Below are 25,979 nucleotides of genomic sequence, written 5' to 3'. Positions count from 1 at the left end.
TATAAAGTGATTATCGGCAGCTACCGATATTATTACAAAGGCATATAAGCGTTTAAAATATATCCTAAGTTATCTCTAGACTACAAAATCTTATATATATAATTTCTTGTGCTTGTTGACTTTTAATGTAATATTTTAGGGAGACAAATTGAAGGTGGATCACGTTAGCCAGGTAGTTAGAGAGTGGCCAACCTCTGGTTTGCATGACCATGTTCCCACCATCTCCTTTGTAATAATTTTAGTGACATTATTATTTGTATTGATTTTCTATCATCGTCTAGTAATTTCTTCAATTTTACTATGAATTCAATTAACCGTAGGATTTGGCATGCAATTTAATAACAATAATACGAAATTGTTCTGTTCTTAAAAGATAATATATTTTATTGGTTTTCAAAGAAAATCGATACGATAGTAGTATAGTATTTTAACATTTTAGTTGCATGTAAAATGGAATAGGCTACCGCTTCAATAAAGATATTAAAAATATCTTTTTTTCTAAAGACGTATGTATGTTATGTTATTATTGAACGAATTATTAAATTAGTCAATAAATTAATTTTAATAAATAAAAAAAAAACCAATTTATTATAATTATCTGATCCGATTGATTTACATCATGAGAATTGAATTATATTTAAATTTTTTTTTATCAAAATAATAAATATATTCCTAATTTTTTATTTTACACACATTTAAATTCATAAAAATTTAACATTATAATTAAGTTCCTACAAAAAATTTCTAGACTTTTGTTCTAGCCAAACCCAAGCAAGCCAAGCCCAATCTCCATGTCTCACCAATAGCTGAATCTGTCCCAAAAGAGCCCTAGCCCTTAGCGTCCCCTTCGTCTCCCTTTCCCACTGAACTTCGAGCTCTCTCACCTCCCTGCTCATCAGCTCTCGCGATCTCAAGCTTTCTCCCTCTCTCGTCGCTGGTCTCGCACTCAAGGTTCTCGTCGCTCTCCATGTCGCCATTCGTCACCATCTCGCACTCAGTCTCGCTCGCACGCCTTTCCTGAGCTCGTTGTCGCCGGCGGCAGAAGCAGCTAGTCCCGGGACTAGTCGTCGTCATCGCTCCATTTATCCTCACCGTCTCGCACTTAGTCGTGCGCCTTCTCGCGCTCGTCGTTGCCAGCGGCCGAAGTAGCCGGTCCCGAGGTTGGACGTCGTTGTCGTCTTGTTACTTTGAATCTCGCCGTCAGCTTCCTCCCTGCCCTCAGATTCCTTCGCCCAACCAGAGGCTGGTCCTCGATTTGGTGATTTCCAATAAATTCCTTTGTTCTTTTTTTTTTTTCCAGTTTTGTTGCCCTATTCATCACTGCACTTTGATTTTAATTTGTTGCTGAAAATATCACTGAACTAGTTCTTATTTTTGCTGAAAATCATCATTGTCGTGAATTTGTTACTATTTATCACCACCGAACCTTGAATAATTTGTTGAGCTAATTTCTTTGTTGCTTAAAATCATCAAATTTTGTACTGATTATCATCAATGAAGCTTGAATTTGTTGTTGTTTTGCTCAAATAATTACTTTGCTAAATGTTTTTGTTGCTGGAAATGTGAGTTGAATTTATTAGTGATTGAACCTTGAATTTGTTGTTGTCTTGCTGAATAATCACTTAGTACATGAAAATGAATGTTAAAGGGAGATCGTTGCTAGAAATTATTATTTCTCCTTTTTTTTTTTTTGAAGATTTACTGTGTAATATCATGCTTAGTTATGCTTAGAGCAGGACAGATTTGTATGGTTGTTCATTTTTTTTCCGATGATTTGCTGTTTGTTACATATCTTTGGTTGCTACAAACATTAGCTAAATACATATGATTCATTGGTTAAAACATTTTCTTATTTTTTCTAAGCTTCTTCTAGTCTTTAAAACGATTGTTTACACTTTTTTAGTCTATGTTTGCATTCCATTGATGTCCTGAAAGCACACTATATTTTAGGGGTGTGCATGGACCGGGTGAAACCGGGTTTGATGTGACCCAGACCCGACCCGAAATATATACCGGGCCTATTTGTTAGACCCGAACCCGACCCTAGACCCGATGAAACCTATACACTTTCGGGCCACGATTATACCGGGTAAAAATCGGGTGAAAACCGGGCCGTTAACATTATATTACCTTGATACCTTCTTGTAAGTTAACATGTAAAAATATCCAAATTTCTAAGACTCCAACCATTATTTGACATGGTAAAATTCACTTAGAAAAATATAATAAGAACTAACTCTTCTCTAAAATTAAAGTATAACCATAATCAATACTAATATTGCCTAATAACACCAAATATTTAAATCAATACAAATAACACAAGATTATGCATTAGTCTAAAGTCTTATGCATTTTAAACATAAAACATTAACTTATAGTCTTATATATAATGACTAATAACACAAAATATTAAGGTTTACAATACTTAAATTTCACATAATAATAGCCATCATCCATCACTAATAACACAAAATATTAATTGTGTATGATGACCGGGCCACCGGGCCGATTTCGGGTGACCCGAGCTATGGCCCGGATCCGACCCGAAATAATGACCGGGTCTACTTTTGAGACCCATACCCGACCCTAGACCCGATGAAATCACATCAAATTAGCCCCTAAAGTGTTCGGGACCGGGCCGGGTCTTCGGGCCAGGCCGGGCCATGCACACCCCTACTATATTTTATAGCAAAATTCCTAGGTGAGGTACCTCTTTGACTGCATGACTTTTAAAATAGTGGTGGAGTGGTAGAAATTATATTCATCTATACTTGGCAAAGTTGGCAGGGAAGGTCCACTAGTTAGAAAATGAAATAACTTGCATTATGAATTTACATAAATGGCTTTTTCATTCTAGCTTATATGATTACCATGAATGGAGCTTGTTAAATTTGAGGGTGATCGGCCTTCTTGTTCGTAGACTTTGTTATTATGACATTTCAAACTATAGGATTTGCCCAAGTAATTCTAACACTTCTGTGATGTTTGTATTTATTCAGAATTCAAGGCCTGTTATTCCTTCCGATTGCCCACCTGCAATGGGCGCTTTAATCGAGCAATGTTGGTCCGTGCATCCAGACAAGAGGCCTGAGTTCTGGCAGGTTGTTGAGGTGTTAGAACAATTCGAATCATCACTTGCATTGGACGGAACCTTGACTCTGGTGCAAAACCCTTTGTACCAGGATCATAAGAAAGGGCTTCTTCATTGGATTCAAAAGTTTAGTCCTTCTCATCAAAATAGTGGTCCAGCACTTAAACCTAGATTCTCAATTTCTCATGAATCTTCTGAGTAGCCTGGCTTTTGTAGTAGTGATAGCACCCCAGGTCCATTGTAATTAAAAAATGGTAAGTTTGGAGTGTAGAAAAGGACAAGAAGAAAAAGGAGAAAAGAAAAGAAAGTTTTTTTTTATCTTTTTTTTTTTTAAAATGCTCTGGTTATAGTAATCTTTATGAAATTCTTATGGAGGGTAAATTGGTTTGTGTATATTGAGGCGAAAGCGTGTTTATTTGTCCTATTGTGCATACACACTAATTATATTGAAGCTATGACAATGGGTTAGGAGCAGTCTTTTTTTTACCACAGTTTTCTGTTTTTGTTTGTTGTTAATACAGTTATAAAGTACTCATATTTCTGTTATTTCCTTAAAGTCTAATATCTCCAGCTATATATTATTTTAGTCATTTATTTTTAAGGAAACTTACTGATGCAAAGTCGACAAAGATTAGTTACTTTGTCCTTATTCTGTTCCACCATGCAATTGAATTTGAGGTGCTATTTCAGCATGGCTGAACGAATAAAATTGAATTGGACAATGTTGTGATGCATACAATAAAATTTGGTATATATATTTGAATTATGTGATAAATATTATTTGAAGATTGTTTAAATTTATATAATTAGATGACTTTTAGTGTAATTTATCAGTTTTAGTCAAGTGCACTTAACTTTATAAATGCTTTAAGACTTGAAAGCCGAATTTATTATACATTTCAATTCAATCATGTGCCTAGCACAGCTAGCAAAATTCAATTGCAACTTGAAGAGAAGTTGCAAGTGACGAGAGCAAAAAATGAGATCCATGAGGTTGATGAAAAAGACAAGAGAGCCATAGGTTTCGCATTGATGATTAGTATATATTTTTTAGGGTGTTAAAGTGAATTATGAGATATTTGATATTTTTGTTCTTCTCTAGCTGAGCAATATGAGTATTCAGAGTAACTTAATATTGCATAAAATAATTAAATTCTATGAATCTATAGGAGATGATTTTACGTGATTTTGCTAAATTCAATTGGATCAGTTGGACTAGATTTAATGCATTTCTGTATAACATGATTCCCATTTTGATCTCGTGCATATCTCATGACATGTCCATCTAGCTCACGAACAAGCTGAGCTTTTTGTTCAAGTTCAATGACCTCAAGTGCCTGCATGGGAGTAAATCAAAATAAAAACGTGGCAATACTATTAAATTTGGAATAGGGACAAGGTTAAAAACATGTTCAAAGCTTGATAGTAGCCATTATATTTCAAAATTCTTATATAACTTTTAAGGTAAATAAAACTAGTTACCAGGACAACCAAGTAACAAAATTGTGGCTTAAGCACTTAGTGCAACAATGGAGTTTTCTATAGTCTAAAATAAATGAAAGTATAATATGCTTATTATGCACAATCCTTACCATGTCCAACAAAATTGTTTTACAAAATTTATCTTGTTTTGCCTCCTTTCATTCAAGTGAAAATGATTCTTTATAACTTAACCGTTTTGATGTGTTATAAATTTTAATAAAACAATTGAAAAACAGATAATGCTGAAACAGACATATTTTTTTCAACCCTCCGATATAAAATACAGGGTAACAAGAAAAAAAAAAAAGAAGATTTAATTAAAAATGTGGCCTTTTTATCCACATGACTAAATTAATACATACTAATGCCATAAAACTACAAGAATCAATATAAATTACATACCTTTTGCATACCTTATTGTGTTGCAACAAAGAACTCTTCATAAACTCTATTATTTGAGACTGAAAAACATATAAATTAGTCCATGGAAGGAGAATACGAGAATAACCCGTGTCTCACATATTTTTAAGCATGTATTGTGGTTATTCACGATATTTTTATTTTGGGTAAAGTATATTTTTTGTTTTAAAATTTGACAAAAATTTTAAAAATACTCTTAAATTTTATTTTATTTCAATTTTGTCTTAAAAGTTTTTGATTTGCATCAAATATACCCCTAACGATTCATTTTTAAAAAAATTTAAGGTCAATTTAACAATTTCATAAGAACAACCGTCAACACAAGCAAATCAAGCATAATTTTCATATATTATTGTTAGATTGATCTTAAATATTTTAAAAATTAAGCTGTCGAAGGTATATTTAATACAAATAAAAAATTTTTGGAACAAAATTAAAACAAAATAAAACTTAATATTTTTAAAACTTTTATTAAACTTCACAAAAAATATATTTTATCTTTTTTTTAATGCATATCTCTTTGACACATAAGACTATACTTTTCAAATTTGGATCAATTTAAAAGATAAAAATGGATATAGTTTATGAGTTGATAGGACACATGTTGAAGTTATAGTTAAAAAAATTATTATATATAGAAAATTGTGTAAGTTTGATTTCCAATACAATTGATGTGCTTCAATTAAAATAGAATATTTAAAAAATTTTACTAATAATAATCTTAACTTATGTCATAAAAACACGTATTAGTTAAATTTATAATTTATTATTATTTAAATTATATTGATTTAATTTTTATTTTTAAATTTAATCCAATTTTAAATTTTACATTTCAAAATATTTTAAATATCTCGCCCAAATTTTAATACATATATTTAAATAGTATTCCAAAATGTTAATCAATGATAAAATATAAACGAGATTCAGTCACCAAAAAAAAAAAAAAAAACGAGATAAAATCTAAATTTTTGAATTTAAATAATAACTCATTCAAATTTAAAAAATGTGAATTTATTCGCGTAATCAATTACTACTCAATGTTTTGTAATCAATAACTATTCAACGTAAATTATTCAATGTGAATTACTCAACGTGCCATGTTTTTTCCTTTTTCCTTCTTTTTTTTCCTATGTACACGAAAAAAATTAAATAAAAAATGTTAGAATAATATAAAACGATCTAATTCATATTCTAATAATTTTAGCCGAATAATTAGAATGAAAAATAAATTTAAATTGATAGAAAGCATAATCGTGAGTAAATGAAATACATGTAAAGATTTTTATAATTTATAGGTTAAAATATATTAATAAATATCTCATTTTTTACGCAAACAAAATAAATAATAAAAAATATTATTTTTATAAACATATCTATATATATAAATATTATATTTATTTTATTTATTTAAATAAAAAATTCTAAATTAAAATGATCGAATGCGATTTATACTTATTTTTTTATTTATTTAAAAAAAAAACGATTTCCCTAAAGATAAAACAGAAAGATGAGATTTTAAGTAAGAAAAATTTAAATTTTTAAAATTTTGAATTTTTATTTTAGAGAATAAAATGTAATTTTTTATTATTGAATATTTTTTTATATTTTTTTTAATTCTATTTATAAAATAAATAATAAAAAATTATACTTTATTTTTTAAAATAAAATTCAAAATATAGAAGACAAATCCAGGTAAGAAACCCTCTCCATATGCTTACGTTGCCTGTATTCCTAACGGACTTTACTCAATTGCCACTCATTCAGAACGATATAACCAGAGTCAACAAACATTATCCCCATCAAATGTCTATTCCTTATTGATCTAACAATATTAGCCACCTTGGCCACCGATAAATTTTGACCACCATAGAAAACACCTAATAATATAAAAGTTGCTGAAAAATTTGTTATTAAAAAAACGGTGCTAAACTTTCTATAGCATAGCTATCAATAAGATGAAGATTATAAAATTAATTTTAAATTTTAAAATTAAAAAACAAATCACATAAATAAATTAAATAAAAACTAACATTATACAAATATTCTAAAATAAATTGACTTACATATATATTCTAAAATAATTCTATTTAGATTGAATCAATTAAGATTTAATTCAGCTAGATTACATTTGATGTTACTGAATTATTAACTCTTTCCATACTTATCTCTCCTGAATTATTAATTCTTTCCATAGTTATGCTTGCCTAAAAAAACAAATATAACCATATCAGTTACTAATAAGCAAAACTAAAAATTCAAAGAAAAAAGCAAAAAGAAAAAAAAAAGTTAACACCTCCTTCTCCCAATCAATGCTAAGAATTATGATCATGAGACTAAGTACTTGAACAATAATGGCACATATGATTCCAAGCCAGAGTCCCTGCACAATACCTAAATAATTAAGACACTCCACAAATAATAATAGATTTCAGTTTAGTATTTCCATACCTTTGTTTCAAGATGTAAAACAAAAGCTAATACAATAGCGGACGGAACTCCAACTACGTAATATGACCCTAAGTTAATAAAAGCACCCATTTTTTGCCGTCGACATCCTCTAACAATTCCTGAGAAAACACCCTGCAGCCCGTCCAAGAAATTGGATGCTGCAAGAATTGGCAGCATGAGTCTCACGTGTCTAACCACTTGTACGTCATTACTGTAAACATGGCCCCAAACATTGCGTAACATTATCATCAGTGTAGCAACCAAAATACCCTCAATAATGGTTGCTACTAACACTACACGCACGGCCAAACGTGCAGACCAAGGATTACCAGCTCCAAGCTCGTTAGATACACGAGTGCTGCAACGCAAACAAACAATTATGTAATTGCAATTGTTTACTTCATTTCAACATTTGTTGTCACAGAATTCTAAATGTTCATAAGCACGCAGTAGTAATTAAGTTACCTTATAGCTCCACTTAATCCCAACGGAATCATCCAAATAGTTGATGCTGTATTCACACTGAAATTTCCAACATTAATTATTATTAGATCGTTGCAAATAATAATATCCACAGTAACATGTAAAGTGCTGATAGTTAAGAATTGTGAGAACTAACCAAATAGAAAGCACTGATGTTTGCAACTTTGGATTTGGAAGACGACCAGATAGGAGAACCATCAATTCAAACGACCACAGTTCCAAGCTGTTCAGCACAACGAAAACCATACAAAAACTCATTAGTAGAGGATCTCGACTCATTAGTTGAAGATCTCGAACAATGTAACTGTGAGGAAAGCAACGGTTAGTAGAAATTTACCAAACCATAACAGAAGAAAGAATAGCAAGTTTCAAAAAAGAAGGAATGTTATGGAATGCCTCTAATGAAAACCCGGTCCAAGTTTCCGAACATCTTGGAGAAAACTTTATGTACAACGCAAGTATCAACACATTCACCCAATACGATATACAATTTGATAAGGCAGCTCCAGTACTCCCTAAGCCAGCTTTGAACACTAACGCCCAACACAAAGCAGCATGCAGTGCAGTAGCTACTCCAGAGCTGAGCATCATTGGAACTCCAATGTTCTGTGTCTGTAGAAATCTAGTTTGACATTGAAGAACACTAGAAGCAAAAAGGTACGGAATGATTAATTGAGCATATCTTCCTGCTTCTGTGGAGATTTCATGATCTTGGCCAAATAAAATCAATATGGATTTTGTGTTTGCCCAAACAATAGAGATGGGTACACAAATAATGGTAAGAACAAGCATGGCTCTCTGAGCGTGTATGCCTAACATGTGATGTTGTCCGGCTCCATATGATTGGCCACACAAAGTTTCCAATGCACTTGCAATTCCCATCTGTCATTATATGAAACCAACAAAGAGTAGTTGAACACAAAGTTAGTCGATTCAATAGGAATCGTTGGCAATAAATTAATCGCTTCGGTTTCCATGCCATGAAGGGGTGTAACCAGGTTTGATTGGTGTTGAAATATTTTTTAACAAATTATTTATCAAATCCAAATTATAAACGAAAAAAAAATTGATTGGTAAAACTGTAAAAAAATTGTTAAAGAGATTAATGTAAAAAGAACTAACCACTAAACCAATGCCAGTGACAGAAGTAAAGGAAGTGGCCATGGAAACGCCGGAGAGAGTCAACACGCTTACGTGACCAACGAACATTATTGAAATAAGTTCAATAGCAAAATTAAGAAAATGCACTATAATTAAAGGTCCTGCCAAATATATTTGCTTTTTTACTTCTTTAATCACTGTCCTTAACTTATTTTGACCGGACACTTGAGATTCAACAGGGACACGGGTATTATTCTCGTGTTCTTCCTCCATGGACTAAGGCTTGGTTTGGTAAAATTTTTTGAAGAAGTGCTTGTGTTTTTTAAAAGCTCAAGCTCCTCATTTTATATTTGATAAATAAAAAAGATTATGTGATTATACTGGCAGCTTTTAAAAGATTCGAATACTTTTGAAAGTACCTAAAATAACTTCATGTTAACTAATTTTTAAATTTATTACTTGTATTTATATTTATTATAATATTTTTAAATTTTAAAAACTATTTTATTAAACGTAATTGTTGTTAGTTATATTTATTGAAAGTTATTTTTAATTTAATTTAGTAAATATAAATATTATAATTTTTAAAAAATTATCTTTTAAAAGTTAATCTTTATAAATTACTTTTAAAAAATAAAAATTTTACCAAATTAAGTTTAATTTTTACATAAGTTATGGAGTCAAGAAGTTTACGAAAGGTTTATGAAAAATTTATAAAAAAGAATAAGCCAGTTTCAAATGATAGACCTTATGAAGAGTTCCGTTGCAACACAATAAGTTGGGTTTATATTTATATATAGAATAGAAGTAGAAAAATATATGTATTATATAACATACATGAATAAAGATGTGCAATTAAATCATGCACAAGTTATAGGTCAAAAAATAGAGTAGAAGTAGGAGGATAGGTATAATGTATATTGTATAGAAAGTTTTCAGAATATTAATGTTTCATTAATCTTTACCATTGATTTTAATTTTTTTTGGGTGACTTACCATTGATTTTAATTAATATATTATATATAATTTATAATTGATATCAACAATTAAAATGATTAGAACATCAATATATCTACATTTAAAATTTATCCTCTTATATATTATATAAATAAAAGAAAGGGTAAAGTATATTTTTTGTCTCTGAAGTTTGACAAAAATTTTAAAAATACCCCTAAGTTTTATTTTGTTTCAATTTTGTCCTAAAAGTTTTCGATTTACATCAAATATACCATTGACGGCTAATTTTTTCAAAAAATTTAAGACCAATTCAACAACAATTTCATAAGAAGAACCCTCAACATAAGCAAATCAAGCATAATTTTCATGCATTATTGTTAGATTGGTCTTAAATTTTTTGAAAATTTACCCGTCGAGAGTATATTTGATGCAAATCGAAAACTTTTGGGACAAAATTGAAACAAAATAAAACTTAAGGGTATTTTTGAAACTTTTACCAAACTTCAGGGATAAAAAGTATACTTTACCCAATGAAAAGTAGTATATTATGCGTGTTACATCAATAAAGGAACGGTGGTTTAAGTAATTTTTAGATTTTAAATACTAATTTAGTAATTTAAGAAAAGTAATATATTATGCAGGTTTTTATATTTAAATTAAATAAATAAACTATTTTTAAAATATCTAAGATGTAGACAATTTATCATTTAAAAAATACGTGCATTTTACGTATATTATTGTATCGATTTAACTACAATATTAGATAATTCTATTATTATACTCATAATTAAATATTCGATTTGAACAAAAAATAATGATTTAATTTTTTTAAATTAAAAAACTATTTAACTACAATATTAGATAATCGTATTATTATACTCATAATTAAATATTCGATTTGAACAAAAAATAATGATTTAATTTTTTTAAATTAAAAAAACTAACCATGATATATGCAAAACTTCTTTTATACCACGGTATAATGTTTCAGACAACGGTGGTTTGATTTAAAATTTTTCTTTCTCTCTAATTTTTTTAAATAATTTAAACTTTTAAAATTATAATATTTTTAATTTAAATTAACAATTTAATTTAAATTTAATTTGATAAATTTTTTTAAAAAAATACTTGTACTTTTTAAAAATTCAAACTCGTTGTGTAACTTAAATCAATAACGTCTCCTTTGATGTTAGTCTATAGATTCAACCACTTGAACTTATTCTGATATTACTTCTTGAACTAAACACTAGTTATTAGGTAAAAAGTTATCATTAAAAAAGTTATCATTATTATTGTTATTATTATTATGTGTATAACCTTTGTTTTAGATTACATCTAGAAGTAAATTATATAAAAAAATACCCATATTTATGATGATTAATTTTTAACGTCTCTGTTGTCCTTGCCAATTTGTTCGATATTCTTTTTTGTTCGATATAATTATTATTGAAAATGCTCTTTTTTTTTTATAATCTATTAATCAAAAAGATCATATACTTGTATTTGGAGTTTTTAAAAGAACGAGATACTTCTGAAAGCACCTAAGATAGAGTTTTTTAAAGTTCGCTTATGTTTTTTAAAATTTAAAAGTTTAATATAACTTCATATGTTAACTAATTTTCAAATTTAATACTTACATTTATGTCTATTATAGTATTCTTACATTTTAAAAGCTATTTTATCAAATATAATTATTGTTACTTGTGTTTATTAAAAGTTATTTTTAATTTGATTTACCAAATATTAATACTACAATTTTTAAAAAGCCATCTTTTAAAATTTAACTTTTATAAACTACTTTTAAAAAATAAAAATTTTATCAAACTAAGTCTTAATCTAATAATATTAATGTATTTGTATTCGTATGATTAATTATGAGTACCGTCTAATTAATTTTTAAATTTTTTTTAAAAATGAATTCAAATAATAGATGGTAAGTAATAAAGGAATTCTAATAAAGATATTGTATGGATGGTAAGCATCTTATATTTTAAAAATAAGGTAAAGTATTAAATTGGTCCCCTATGTTTGGGTGTATTTTTGTTTTGGTCTTTAAAGTTTAAAGTATCTTATTTGAATTAAAAAAATTTTTATTTATCATCAATTTAGTCCCACAGTGACGTCAAAGTTAAACAATTAATGAAATATCCTATAGAAACTTTTTTGGATTCAATTAGAACACTTTAAACCTTAAGAACCAAAACAAAAATACACCCAAACATAGGAGAACAATTTAATACTTTACCCTTCAAAATAATAAGTTATCTAATTATTGCTTTTACTATATTAATTTTTCTAAATAATTTAATTTAATCTAATAAAATAAATTTATTGGTAATCATATGATTAATTATGAGTACTCTAATTAATTTTAAAAATTTTTTAACATTATTATTAAAAAAAACGGTGCTAAACTTCTTATAGCATAGCCATCAACAAGATAAAGATTAATAGATTATAAAAAGTATCTTAAATTTTAAGACTTAAAATAATTACAATGATTTTTAGTTTTTTTTTTTATTTTTAAATTTTAATATTTAATATGATCAAAAGTTAAAATATTAAAATTTGTATTCATTACCTTTTTTTAAAAGATATTCATATATCAGAAAAAAATATATAAAAATATTATTATTTTCTAAATATGTGATAAATAAATACCCTAACATTACTACTCTCTACCTTAAATATCAGTTTTCTATCTAATGTTAGCTCAAATAACAATAAAAAGTGGTATTATTGCAATGCCTAACATTTATTTTTCACAAATTATTTCTTTTTAATTGTTAGAGAGACACTCAGACATCACATAAAATGACATGAACAAAGGTACAAAAAAAAAAAAAAAAAAATCAAATAAAATAAAACAGTATATGTATATCTTATTTAAAAATAGAACAATGTTAGGGACCAGTAACTTTTGTGATTGGTAGTCATCAAATAGCCATCAATGATGATTTAATGGTGTGAGATTTGTATGAGATTTCATCTAATGACTTCACATTTCTATGCTGGTTACATGCTGGCCAAAATTCAATAAAATTGTTAGTCTCCTAGACTTTTTTTAAAAATAAACAAAATACAAGACAAAACAAATTATTAAAAAATCATAGGAACTATAAACATCTTTTAAATCTTTTAAATGCAAAAGCTCAAAGTGAAAATTTTTGGATATGATTCATTGCAATGAATTGAAGAGTCGAATATTCTTCATCATTAAATTTAAAATAAAAGGGATGTATATTAAATTGTATATCTTGATGGATAATTGTGTTGATATTTATTCTTTACATCAAGCGTTTTTTAAAATATTCAACACATTCACTCAATAAGATATTCGATACCACGGAAAAAACTTAATGTAGAGAATAAGTATCAAAAGTTCTGCCAGATATAGCTGCTTGGTTTTTATCATGGTCGTTATTATTATCATCAAATTTAAAATAAAGGAGCTGAGCCATATCAAATAGTGTATTTTATTGGGTGGATGTGTTAATACTTGCTCTTTATATCAAGTTTTTTCCTTCATGAGGACCAAGTTTATGAATATAAAGAAGAAAATTTGATGTAGAAAACAAATATCAAAGGTCCTATCATTATCGCTACCTTTAGTTTAAATATATATGCATCATAACCTTTAGGGATCATTCATTAGCAGCATGGAAAAGTTAATGTATTTGTCCATTGGGGTTGGTGCAGCACCAGCAGACATGAGCTGAGAATCTTTGATGGTGTGCAGCCTCAAACACATAAGAGTTTGAAAGAAATTTTTGGAGGGACCCAAATTTTATCAAAATACTTTTTTTTTTAAATAATAGGTTTTTTTATATAAAAAAGAAAGTTGCACATAAAAAACATTTTTTAATTTAAAAACTGATTTTTTCATTTTATAAAACTATTTTTTAATTATACAAAATCAATTATAATTTATAAGTTAATTTTGAACATTTTAAAAAATTAATTTATTTTTAAAAAATCTCAAAACTAGTTATTTTTATTGTTATTTCTATTACAATCAAATAATATATTACACTAAAATAAAATTTTAACTTTCTAATAAAATAAAATATGAAAATCCATTAATGTATATAGTGCTAATACTACAATGACATTTAGTTTGCAATGTTGATTTAAAAATAAAATAATGTTAGCATGTGACATTATTACCAGTTATACTACAGTTTTTTATTGTTCGAAAAATAAAATAATATATAAAAATGTATGAGTTCATGAGTATTACACAAATTGATTTTATTAAGTAGAGAATAATTTTTTTAAACAATATGAATAATAGACTCTCTTAAATCTTAATATTAGAACATTCGATCATTGTTAACTGTCCATGAATAAATCCAATCAAAAGAAATAAGTTAAATAATCATCTAATTAAAAATAATAAACATAATCATGTACATATCTATTGAATTGAACATCCACATATCTATTATTAAACCACTCTTCCACCTTAATCCATAATAAAGACGTCTTATGGCCCACAAATTCAACCCAACAGATACACAAATTTAATTATAATTTTAGTCTTTATTTTATCTTATCTTTATGTTTAGCTTATCTTTATTTGCTTTTATCTATCAATCAATATTCAATAAAATTTCTTCATCTTTTTTTTTTTCTTTCATTATTCTTTCACAATTTTATTATCTTTACGTACTCTTTATGTACTCTTTCCGTTTTATTATCTATTTGTTCACGTTATTTAGTATTTTCATTATTTTATACTTGTGAATGATAATCGTGAAGGTTGAACACTAATAAGCTTGACCCTGAGAATGCGTCAAATATCGTTGGTGAGTATGAGTGGCCGGTATATCATGTTACACACATGAATGAAGAGATGGTAGAAGAAGCCGTGGTGAGTGGTGGGCAATGAGTGTCTGTGTGAGTGGCCGGTATATCATGTTACACACATGAACAAAGGAAAGATGGGAAGTATTAAACTATTCTTTCACCTTAGTCCATGCCAACAATAAATAAGTCTGGTGGTCCATAAATTCAGCCCAACAAAATACATAAATTCAGTTACAATTTATCTTATCTTTGCGTACTCTTTATGTACTCTTTGCGTTTTTTAGAAGACGTCGTTTATCAAGAACCGGCCATTTATTGGTCCGGTCCAACCGATCAGTTTTTTGTCGATTTTTGAATGGACGGTTATTAACAGCAGATCGGACTGTTTTCATCACCGATTTTCGATTTAACTAACTGGTTTGGTCAAGTTTTCAGAATTATGGTTGCAACATAATAAGTTAGGTTTATATTTATATATAAAGTAGAAGTAGAATAGTGTGTATCATGTAACATACATGGATAAAGATATGTAGTTAAATTATGTAACTTGAACAAAGATATGTAATTAAATCATGCAAGTTACGGGATGATAAATGGGCCAAAATCTGCTGAGTCGGTCCGCGTATCTTATTTCAAGTTAGCAAATATTATGAAGATAAGTTCAAATGTTTAATAGCGAAATTTAAGAAGTTTCACCATAATTTATCTTATCTTTGCGTATTCTTTATGTATTCTTTCTGCTTTATTATGATATCAGAGCTCCTCACAATAAAATTTCTTTAATATTTCTTTTCTTTTATTATTCTTTCACAATTTTATTATCTTTGTGTACTCTTTATGTACTCTTTTCGTTTTATTAGGAAGCAACTTTCATGTATGGTTATCAAACTCAGACCAGTCTAACTGATTTGACCTAAAAATTAGTAAATCAAACTCTAAATCGATCGGAAATGGCAAATGGCAACCATTTCCATGGACTCTTTTAATGACCAATTTTTTATTTTCAGAAGTCATGGACTCACCAAAGTGAGCATTACTTCATTTATACTTCTTAAATTTTATATTTTATTCTTGAATAGTAAATTATTTGCACATTTATTTTGTGCACCACAAGGATAGCAAAACTAGTTTTGAACTAAAATGTAGACATAATGACATAATTATTTTAACATTAGTGCTCATACAATATAATATACTATTAAAAATTCATATTAGTTCAAAGTAACGTTAGTCTGTTACATTGCAGAACATGTAAGTTCTGCCATTATACTAAGCTTTGGTTTAAGCAACTATAGACTAATTGCCTATTAATCTATTTTTCTTTATTTAGGGAATGGTTTAAAAATAACTAACTAGAGTAGGACCTGTGCGGGTATGAACAAAATAACTACATACAATTATTTTCTATGCAAAACTAATTAATGAATATAAATGATCTAGCTTTAAACAAAAAAATTGTATTCGATCTCGTAACAATCACTGAATGACATAGTGCAATAATTTCATTCACCATCAAAATATAAAGAACATAGAATCATAAAACATTATTAAAAACCTCCATGAAAATAACAAAGTATAATATTATTCCCTAAGCAGTCTTCTTTTGAATTTGATTCTGGACGAAACAAATATAACAACAAATAGTATTTGCGTTATTTGCTAGACCAACAATAGTTTATTAAAGAGATGATATATCATATATATTACAGTAATAGAAAGAATAATATTTTCATAAATAAATATATGCAACCATAAACACATAATGTAAGTTATGTTCATCATTAATTACTATAATAAAAAAAATTGTAAAAAAATAGAAGCTAAAAAATTTATCACAAAATAAACAATTCATCTCATCAAATATTTATCATCACATTATGATAATTTATTTGATTATCTGGATAGAGAGTTGAAAACTATCAATTGCACATAGTTTCATCACATCTATTATTAATATTATGTGCTTGTTTGGGCGCCATTATTTTGATAAAAAAAGATCTTTTTTTAATAAAAAAAGATTATTTTTTTATTTTTTAGCGTGTTTGGCAAATTTCTAGTAGTAAAAGTAAAAGCACTAGAAAAATTAAAAAAAGATCTTTTTTTGAGAAGCTGTAATTTACATCTTTTTTAAAAGATCTTTTTCTCTTAAAAAAAAGATGTTTTTCATCTAATAAATAAATAAAAAAATACTTTTATATTGTTATACCCAAACATAATTGATAGATAAAAAAATCTTTTTGCATGAGATACCCAACCATAAAATTACTTTTACTTTTCCATAAGATCTTTTCTTAGAAACTCATCCAAACAAGCTCTATGAATATGCCATTTTCATGTTTGAGAAACAACTAAAATATTTTTTTTTCCTCTTTTACATCCATCCTAAAATAATTCTTTTGAATTTAAAAATTTGCTTCTCTTAATCTCCAATACCAATCAACTTATTCTTTTCATTTTAATAATGAAATATAAGTTTCGACAGTTAATCACATGTCCCAAAAATAAAATAATTATGAAGTATTGATATAAAGCCTTTCTTTGACTCTTCAAATCCAAAAACAGAATAAACGTACAAGTAAAAAGTTTCATAAAAAAGAGGACTAAATAAAAAAGAATTAATTAGTAAAATTAGTTTGCCAAAAATTCCTTTCAATAGTATCCTAAGAAAATTTAGTACTCCTAAGTATAACAATTAATATGAATTATAAACCTTATTTGACATATAGACTAAATCTCTTTTAAAGTTAAAAATAAATAAAGTTGAGGTAAAATAAAATTAAGATGATCAAACTGTATTGTCAATCAACTCCCAAAACTATATGAAGATTGATGATGAATGAAATTATTTCCTCCCACTTCAAGGCCTCTTCTTTCACCATAGCAACTACTTCACTCATCCTCTAAAATAAATAAGAACATTTCAAACCCGTTAACAAACAATAACAACTACTGTCAGAATCTATTTCACAATTGAAAATAAATTACAAAGCTTCATCACCTCTTCATCATTATAATCGTCATTCACCATAGATTTTGACTTATTAGAATCTCCACCCTCATTCTAAAACATTAAGAGCTCAACCATAAAATTAGTATGAATCACAATATAAGAGAGAATAAAAATATTGAGTTAAAGTAATTACCAATTCTTTGTTGTAGGCCCTTATATCGTCCTCATATGCTAGTCAGTTCTCCAGCATTTGCTTGGTATGAAGCTTTTTTTCCTGAAAAATGATAATATAATGAATTAGAGAATAAATCCTAAAACAACAACAAAAAAATTGGAAATAATTGTTATCCGAAGAAAGAAGAATAATAAAAGAATCAGAGAACATGTTTGCTTTGTTCATAGCATCGGACATGGACTTCTATCTGACACCACCAGCTTTTCCAACCTCGGATTTCAAGGAAACATAAGCCGATCAGAACAGTAAACAGCATTGAAAATTTGAAATCTCAGAGAAAAGAAGAAAAATGATAATAAAAATAAATAGAGAACAAAAAAATTTAATTCAAAGAGCTCGATTACATGGTATCGAAAATAGGAAGAGCTTGATTATATATATATTTCATTGGATTTAATGAGTGCATGAAGAATCCAGAACAAAGAGCAACGGTATCGTGTTCTAGTCCTTCGACCCTGCATTCTTGATTATCCTAAACAAAATCCAAATGAAATCTCACCTTGTTTTAACAATAAACACGTGAAAGAATACAACTTGAACATTATTTGGGAAGAGCGGAAATCAGAAAATGGAACCAAGGAATGAGTCGATCAAAAAGTTGAATAAGCAAAGGAAGCAGAAAAATAGAGAATCGTTATTCGAGAATTTTTGCGTTGAGACCGAATTATACTAAACCAAATCCACACCTGTTATACATAAACTTTCTGTGTGCGGAAATTTCAAAGAGAAAGGTGAGGGAATCAAAACTCTCTGGTATGGGAATCTGTCTCAAAACTAATTCGAACGAAAAAATAAAAATAATAAATAAAGCTCGAAGTATACTCCATTAACTATCACCAACTTAAAAGAGAGATCCAAAGAAGAGGAGTTAGTATATATGTACCAGTTTGTTTCTTCTGTGGTTGAGCCTTTTGTGGAACTAAAATTGAACTGAAACTCAAGGTTTGGTTCTGTATTTTTGTGCGAAATCAAAAAGAAGAAGAAACATTATGAGATGGAAAAGGATGAAATGGAAAATGAAAAAATGGGAATTTCAAAAGAGGAAGAGTGAGGAGAAGAATTGAAAAAACAAAAGAGAAAAAAATCATCTTTCATAATTTTATAAGGGGTAAAAATGAATCTCTTCTTTTCAATTCAATTTTAAATTCAAAATTTAAATTTTAAATAACTGAAAGTTAGCAGTATAAAACAAATAGAAAAACACAACTTACTGAAAAGGATGACCCATTGAACAAAATACACAGCTTCTGACAAAATTTGTTGTTTCCTTTGAGAGAATTCAACTACATATTAATATCATTGAAGAAATAGCAATATACTGATATGTTAGTGATGAGTAAAAAAAAAACAAATCACAGATATAATATCAATGTGTTGACAAAGGAAATTTTCATCCAATAAAAAATGTTGACATAAAGATTCTTCAAGTAGATTATGAATAATGGAAACCACAATTACAAATGATTTGGTAAATTGCAAAAAAAAAAAGGTAAAACAATTAAGAGAATATTATTTGAAAAGAAATACATTACTAACTTGCGTGGAAGCCCATGTTCTCATTATTCATGGAGGCACTAAAATAGTTTCTTCAGATCAATATAAAAAAAAAGTAAAAAAAAAAAGTGTGAAAAAGTAGCAATTGGATAAAAATTCACCTGGATACTGTATAGTATGATATCTTTGAGGGGAGATGAGCGATTTTGCGTTGCGGAAGTAGCATAATATGCTTCACAGAAAAGATCACATAAAGCTGCTGAAAATTACGGAACCCGCAGCTGAATCGTCGGAAAGTGATGAAATAAGGCATGAAGAAGAATGTGAGATATGTCTCCGTATTATGAATCATATTTGAAAAATTTGAAATGAATAAAAAAAGAACATGCAAACCTGGATTGGCTGCCGGTTAGATCTCACCGCTATGTTCTTGTCGCTGCTGCTGTGCTCTCTGCTTTCTTAGTCTCGCTGCATGTGCTCTCTGTGCCTGCCGCTCAATTCGTTCTTTGATCTACTCTCTTCTTCCTCCTCCGTACCAACCACCACCACATTAACAACCACCACGAACTCTATCGTGACCATTGCAACCACCACCACCAAGCCTCCTCCACCACCATAGCGGTCCCACCTCATCCACCGCCATAACCCCTACCACCACCGTTGCTGTCTCTTTAATCACCACGATTCCACTGAACGTTGGAGCCATGAGGTGCGGCGGCATCAACAGTCTTGTGCGTCCATGGATTCTGTTCTCTACCTTCTTCCTTCTTTAATATCAAGCTCGTAATAGAAGAAAGGAAGATTTAGAGAGTTGAAGAATTGGAGAATATGACATATAGGTTAATTTGAATTTCAAAAAATTTTAAATTTCAGGATTTTTTGTGATTTCTGGTCAGTCAAAATTAAGAGCGGGAGAAATAAAGGGAAAAAATTGTTAGAAAGGAAGAATACATTGAAGTATCTTCTAGAAAAAGACTCTAAAGCATAACCAAGCATAAAAAAAGAAGGCATAAAACTATGAAATGAAGCATAACTAAGCATAAAAACAGAAGGCATAAAAATATGAAATGAACCAATTAACTAATGTTTGTGTATGTATGAATCATTGCATGCCATGTGAATGATGATGGATGTTAGAGAATCATTAGAATCAATTTAGATCAATTAGTATCGTTTATATTTATATAGCATATCTGTATATTAATTATAGGATTCTATGCCTTTATTACTTTGATTCATTTAGCATCTATAAATACCCCTTGTATAGTGTACTTTTCATCAGACTAAATATACACAAAACACTTTCTTTAGTTTGGTCTCTTGTTTCTAACATGGTATCAAGAGCTTAGGTTATTCTTTTTTCAGAAACAATTAGTTTCTACCTCCGTTATCTTGTTTCACCGGCAGTACTTTGTTCTCCGTTTTTGACTTCTTCCCGACGCCTTTCTTCGTCACCGCCGCCACCTTCATCTTCTATTTGTTGCAAGCTTTCGAACGCTGCCAACCTCGCCGCTGGACGCGCCCTCACGCGCCGCCAGAAGTTCGGTCACCGCTTCAGGTTCTCTCTCCTCAGACGCCATCCAGAACCATTGGATCCACGCCCAGGATCAACGGTCCCAGACAGCGCCACGTGTCGTCGCTAGCACCCATGCAGATCCGCCCAGCTCGCGTCCGGCCCGACTCGGACCGACCCGCATTATCCGACCCGCTGCCAGCTCCGTGCTCACGTCAGCGCTGACGCATCTCCTCCTCCTGTCGCGTGTTGCCACGTGTCTTGCTCAGCTGACAAAGCAGCTGACGTGGCCGCTGACGTGTTCGACAGTGGGACCCTCCCTGAGGTTTTTTGGTGAGCTCTTTCCAATTTTGCCATCCGTTTTCTCATTTTCTGCTCTAAAATTGCAGTTTTCTCTCCTCTCCTTGATCTATGTGACTACTATTATAGAAAAGTCAGATGTTTTTGCTGCCAGAGACAGAAAGAATAAATTCTGTCGAAAGTGTAACCGTTCTGGGCACCTCTTCTCCGACTGTCCTTCTGTTGAATGTCGCACATGCCACCAGAAAGGTCATATTAGCTACCATTGTTCACAGCTATTCTGCTATTACTGCAAGCTCTTGGGACATTTAATTACTGCATGCCCTACTCGCCCACCACGTCCTGATCCACTCAACATGTCTCCTGTCTCTCTATCTGATATTGCATCTCTTCTTCAGCGTCTTCTCTCCATTTCTGGTAATACCCCTGTTGCTTTTTCGACCCTTCCAGGTAATTCTAAATGGTACTTTGACTCGGGTTGCTTTAATCACGTCTCCGTTGTGTAATAGTTTCTCGTCCCTGTCTACCACTACAAATGGACCTTCTGTCAATACTGCAAATGGCTCCCTCTTGCACGCAACACACAAGGGTTCTATATCTCAGTCAACTCTTATTCTTCCTGATACTTATTATATTCCTAAATTAAACTTTAATCTTATTTCTGTTGGTCAACTTGTTGATCTGGGTTTTGAAGTCACTTTTTCCGTTTCTGGTTGTTGTGTACAGGATCCTCGGACGGGACAAATCATCGGAACTGGACGTAAGATCGGAAGGTTGTTTGAACCCGAGAATCTTCATATTCCTCCTATACCAAATCTCTGTGCTGCTTCTTCTCCCTCTACCCTTCACTTATGGCATCAACGTCTTGCCCACACCTCATTAGGAAAACTGCATCCTCTTGTGTCTCAGGGTGTTTTAGGTCAGGTTCCAAATGAATCTTTTGATTGCATTTCTTGCCAAACTGCCAAACAACCTGCTCTATTTTTTCACAATAATTCATCTCTTGCTTGCTCTCCTTTTGATCTCATTCACTCTGATGTTTGGGGCCCGGCTCCCACTGCCTTTATGGGAGGAGCTTGATACTTTGTCGTTTCCATTGATGATTATTCTCGTTTTACTTGGGTTTCTTTGATGACTAATCGCCATGAGTTACCTCAGATCTATATCAACTTTGCTACTATGATTAAAACTCAGTTTTCCAAGGTCATTAAGGTTTTCCGACGTGATAATGCTATGGAATACCATGACTCTGAACTCTTAACCTTTCTTGCAAAACAGGGTACTTTGTTTGAGTTTTCTTGTCCTGGTATGTCTCAACAAAATGGTAGAGCTGAACGCAAACACCGTCACATTCTTGACTCCGTCCGTGCAATGCTCCTTTCTTCTTCGTGTCCTGAGCGTACTTGGGGTGAAGCTGTTCTTACTGTTGTTCATGTTATCAACAGACTCCCTTCTTCTGTTCTTGGTAATGTTACTCCCTTTGAGCATCTTTATCATACCTCCCCAGATTATAGTTCTCTTTGAGTTTTCGGTTGTGTATGTTTTGTTCTTCTTCATCCTCATGAACATAGTAAACTTCAACCTCGAGCTCACATGTGTTGTTTCCTTGGTTATGGCACTGAACACAAGGGTTATCGTTGTTGGGATCCTCTCTCTAAATGCATTCGTATATCTCGTCATGTTGTCTTCTGGGAGCATCACATGTTTTCTCAGTTCTCATCCTTTGAGTCAATTCCTACTACTCAATCACCTTTGTTTACTAACCCCAATGTTGATCTTTTTCCTAGTGATGATTCTACAGATTCTATCTCGAGTGACCCTCCACAGCCTCCTATTCTTCCGCCTTCTCCATCTCCCGATGATTCCAAACCGGACGATGATCATGCTTCTACCGTGATGCCTCCTCCTCCCGCTCGTTCTTCTAGGGTAAGGAATCCTCCTCCTCATCTTCTTGATTATCATTGTTTTTCTACTATCCTTTATCAACATGAACCTAAGTCATTCAGAGAAGCCTCCACAAATCCAAATTGGCAACAAGCAATGCAGGAAGAAATACAGGCACTTGAAAAAGCACACACTTAGGATTTGGTTGATCCTTCTTCTGATCAGGAAGTTGTGGGCAGTAGATGGGTATACAAGATCAAGACTCGCTCTGATGGATCTATTGACCGTTATAAGTCCCGCCTGGTTGCTCAAGGTTGTACGCAAGAGTATGGTATTGATTATGAAGAGACTTTTGCTCCTGTCACTCGTCTTATGTCTGTTAGAGCTCTTCTTGTCATTGCCGCGGTTAAAAAATGGTCTCTCAGTAAGATGGATGTGAAGAATGCATTTCTTAATGGGGTTTGAAAAAGAGAGTCTATATGAGACCACCTCCGGGATATCCTTGTCCTGCTAGTAAGTTTTGTCTCCTTCGCAAGGCACTTTATGGACTTAAGCAAGCTCCTCGTGAATGGTTTGACAAGTTTAGCACTACCATATGTAGTCTTGGTTTTACTTCTAGCCCTCATGAGAATGCCCTCTTCATTCGTAAAAGAGAACGTGGAGTTGTTCTTCTACTTTTGTATGTTGATGACATGATCATTATTAGAGATGATGTTGATGGTATCTCTGATCTCAATGCCTCACTTCACCATACCTTTGAGATGAAAGATCTTGGTTCTCTCAGCTATTTTCTTGGTCTCGAGGTCATCTCCACCGATGATGGCATCTATCTATCATAGGCTAAGTATGCTTCAGATCTTCTTGCTCGTGTTAGGATTACAGATAGTCACACTGAGTCTACTCCTCTTGAGCCTAATGTTCGATTTACCCCTATGGATGGCACTATTTTGGATAATCCGACTCTCTATCGACAGTTAGTTGGGGGTCTCGTCTACTTGACTGTCACCCGACCAGACATCGCCTATCCGGTTCATGTACTTAGCCAGTTCTTGTCAGCTCCTCGTACTACTCACTATGCGGCAGTTCTTCACATTCTTCGCTACATCAAAGGCACTATATTTCATGGCCTTTATTTTTTTGCCCATTCCTCTTTGTCTCTTTAGGCTTACTCCAATGCTAATTGGGCTGGTGATCCCACTGATCGTTATTCTACTACTGGTTACTGTTTGTTTCTTGGCGACATTCTCATTTCTTGGCGTGCTAAGAAGAAAACGTTCACTGTTCGCTCAAGCACAGAAGCTGAATACCGTGCCCTCGCTGACACCACTGCTAAGGTTATCTCGGTTCATTGGCTTCTCGAAGATCTGGGTGCTCCTCAATCGTCTCCTACTGATATTTTTTGTGATAATCGCAGTGCTATTCAGATTGCACATAATGATGTGTTTCATGAACGCACCAAACACATTGAAATTGATTGTCACTTTGTTCGGCAACGTATCCTTATTTATGCTGTTCGTCTCATTACTATTGGAACACTGGATCAGACTACTGATATCTTCACGAAAGCTCATCACCCGACTCGTTTTCAGACTTTGTTATCCAAACTCAAGCGGGTATCCTTAGCTCCCACTTGAGTTTGAGGGGGGATGTTAGAGAATCATTAGAATCAATTTAGATCAATTAGTATTGTTTATATTTATATAGCATATCTGTATATTAATTATAGGATTCTATGCCTTTATTACTTTGATTCATTTAGCACCTATAAATACCCCTTGTATATTGTACTTTTCATCAGACTGAATATACACAAAACACTTTCTTTAGTTTGGTCTCTTATTTCTAACAATGGACATATCATAAATAGTACCTCCATAGCTGAGAGCATTGACAGCGTGAAATTCCACTAACTTGAAACCCTCTATTAGAAGAATTGTATTAGATGTATAATAATACTCTCTGAGATTTATCTTTTTCTTTATTTGTTCTTCATCCAAAAGTAAACACCAATGCCACCTCATCCTATCCTATCCTATAATCCTATCCTATCCTATCCTTTAAAACAAGGTTTTTTCGGTAGTGAAAATCCAACATGGCATGCTCCAGATTCATTTTCAATCATTCCTTCCTCTTACATGAACCTCATCTCTCCCATCCCGTGTCATTGTTGTCACTTGCCACAATACAACAATTGGGCACAAAAATTCAATTTTTGAATTTTGAATTCAGAATCAAAATTGAAAAAGATATTCATACCCATCATTTGCATTCTCCCTCTAGTCTCAATTGCTATTTTTCTTTCTCCTTCTTTTTCATCATCATATTTGGTTCCTCTTCCTCTTCAGTTCGTATCTCCGTTCACTGATATTATTTTTCGGTTTCTTCTTCTTCTTCTTCAGTTCTTTTTGTTCCTAATCTCCCCTGAAGGTGGAGATTATAGAGTTTGAAGGCAGTTGCTGTCATTGTACCCGACGGCTCCAACCTTCAGGGAAGTCGTCGCGGTGGAAGGGACGGCAGCGGTGGTGATAAGGGTTACGAAGGTAAAAGCGGTGGCGACGTCGACTATGATGGTGGAGGAGTATAAGGCAGCATGGGTCTGACTGGTCACCGTGGAGTTTATCACGGTGGTGAATAAGGGGGAGGATGTGATGATGGTCATGCATGCTAAAGCAAATTGTGGAATGGGTCAAGGTATGCAACCAAGGAGGAGGCAGATGCAGAGACAGGTTCGACGGCGTTTGTGCCGGCGTTTATACCCTTCTTGCCATATTCTCTCTCATAGATTTATCATTCATGTACATAATGTCATTAT

General features: G+C 31.3%; 1 protein-coding gene and 1 long non-coding RNA gene across 2 annotated transcripts; one reads left to right on the top strand and one right to left on the bottom strand.

Annotated features, from left to right (window-relative positions):
* The first annotated feature begins 747 nt into the window (after window positions 1–747).
* Window positions 748–3,637, top strand: LOC148566472 (uncharacterized). The gene is made up of 2 exons (XR_015880731.1): window positions 748–1,258; window positions 3,000–3,637. It is a non-coding gene; the product is annotated as an uncharacterized LOC148566472 (long non-coding RNA).
* Window positions 3,638–4,269: 632 nt separating this feature from the next.
* LOC148566471 (protein DETOXIFICATION 16-like) lies at window positions 4,270–9,298 on the bottom strand. The gene is made up of 8 exons (XM_088484265.1): window positions 9,047–9,298; window positions 8,262–8,806; window positions 8,061–8,147; window positions 7,907–7,963; window positions 7,442–7,799; window positions 7,287–7,373; window positions 7,120–7,197; window positions 4,270–4,428 (listed from the first exon to the last, which is right to left on the bottom strand). Exons 1-8 carry the CDS (start codon window positions 9,296–9,298, stop codon window positions 4,270–4,272), a joined length of 1,623 nt encoding a protein of 540 aa, XP_088340391.1.
* Between the last annotated feature and the right edge of the window lie 16,681 nt (window positions 9,299–25,979).

The sequence above is a fragment of the Arachis ipaensis genome, chromosome B4 (assembly GCF_059453495.1).
Source record: "Arachis ipaensis isolate K30076 ecotype BB chromosome B4, ASM5945349v1, whole genome shotgun sequence".
NCBI lineage: Eukaryota > Viridiplantae > Streptophyta > Magnoliopsida > Fabales > Fabaceae > Arachis > Arachis ipaensis.
Note: the sequence above shows the minus strand (reverse complement) of the source record. Positions and strands in the feature narration are given on the sequence as shown.

Coding starts and splice junctions, on each gene's coding strand:
- LOC148566471 (XM_088484265.1), bottom strand. CDS start 9,298: ATGGAGGAAGAACACGAGAATAATACCCGTGTCCCTGTTGAATCTCAA. Junction 8,807..9,046: donor TCACTGGCATTGGTTTAGTG/GTTAGTTCTTTT, acceptor ATATAATGACAG/ATGGGAATTGCAAGTGCATT. Junction 7,800..7,906: donor GGATTAAGTGGAGCTATAAG/GTAACTTAATTA, acceptor TTTGCGTTGCAG/CACTCGTGTATCTAACGAGC.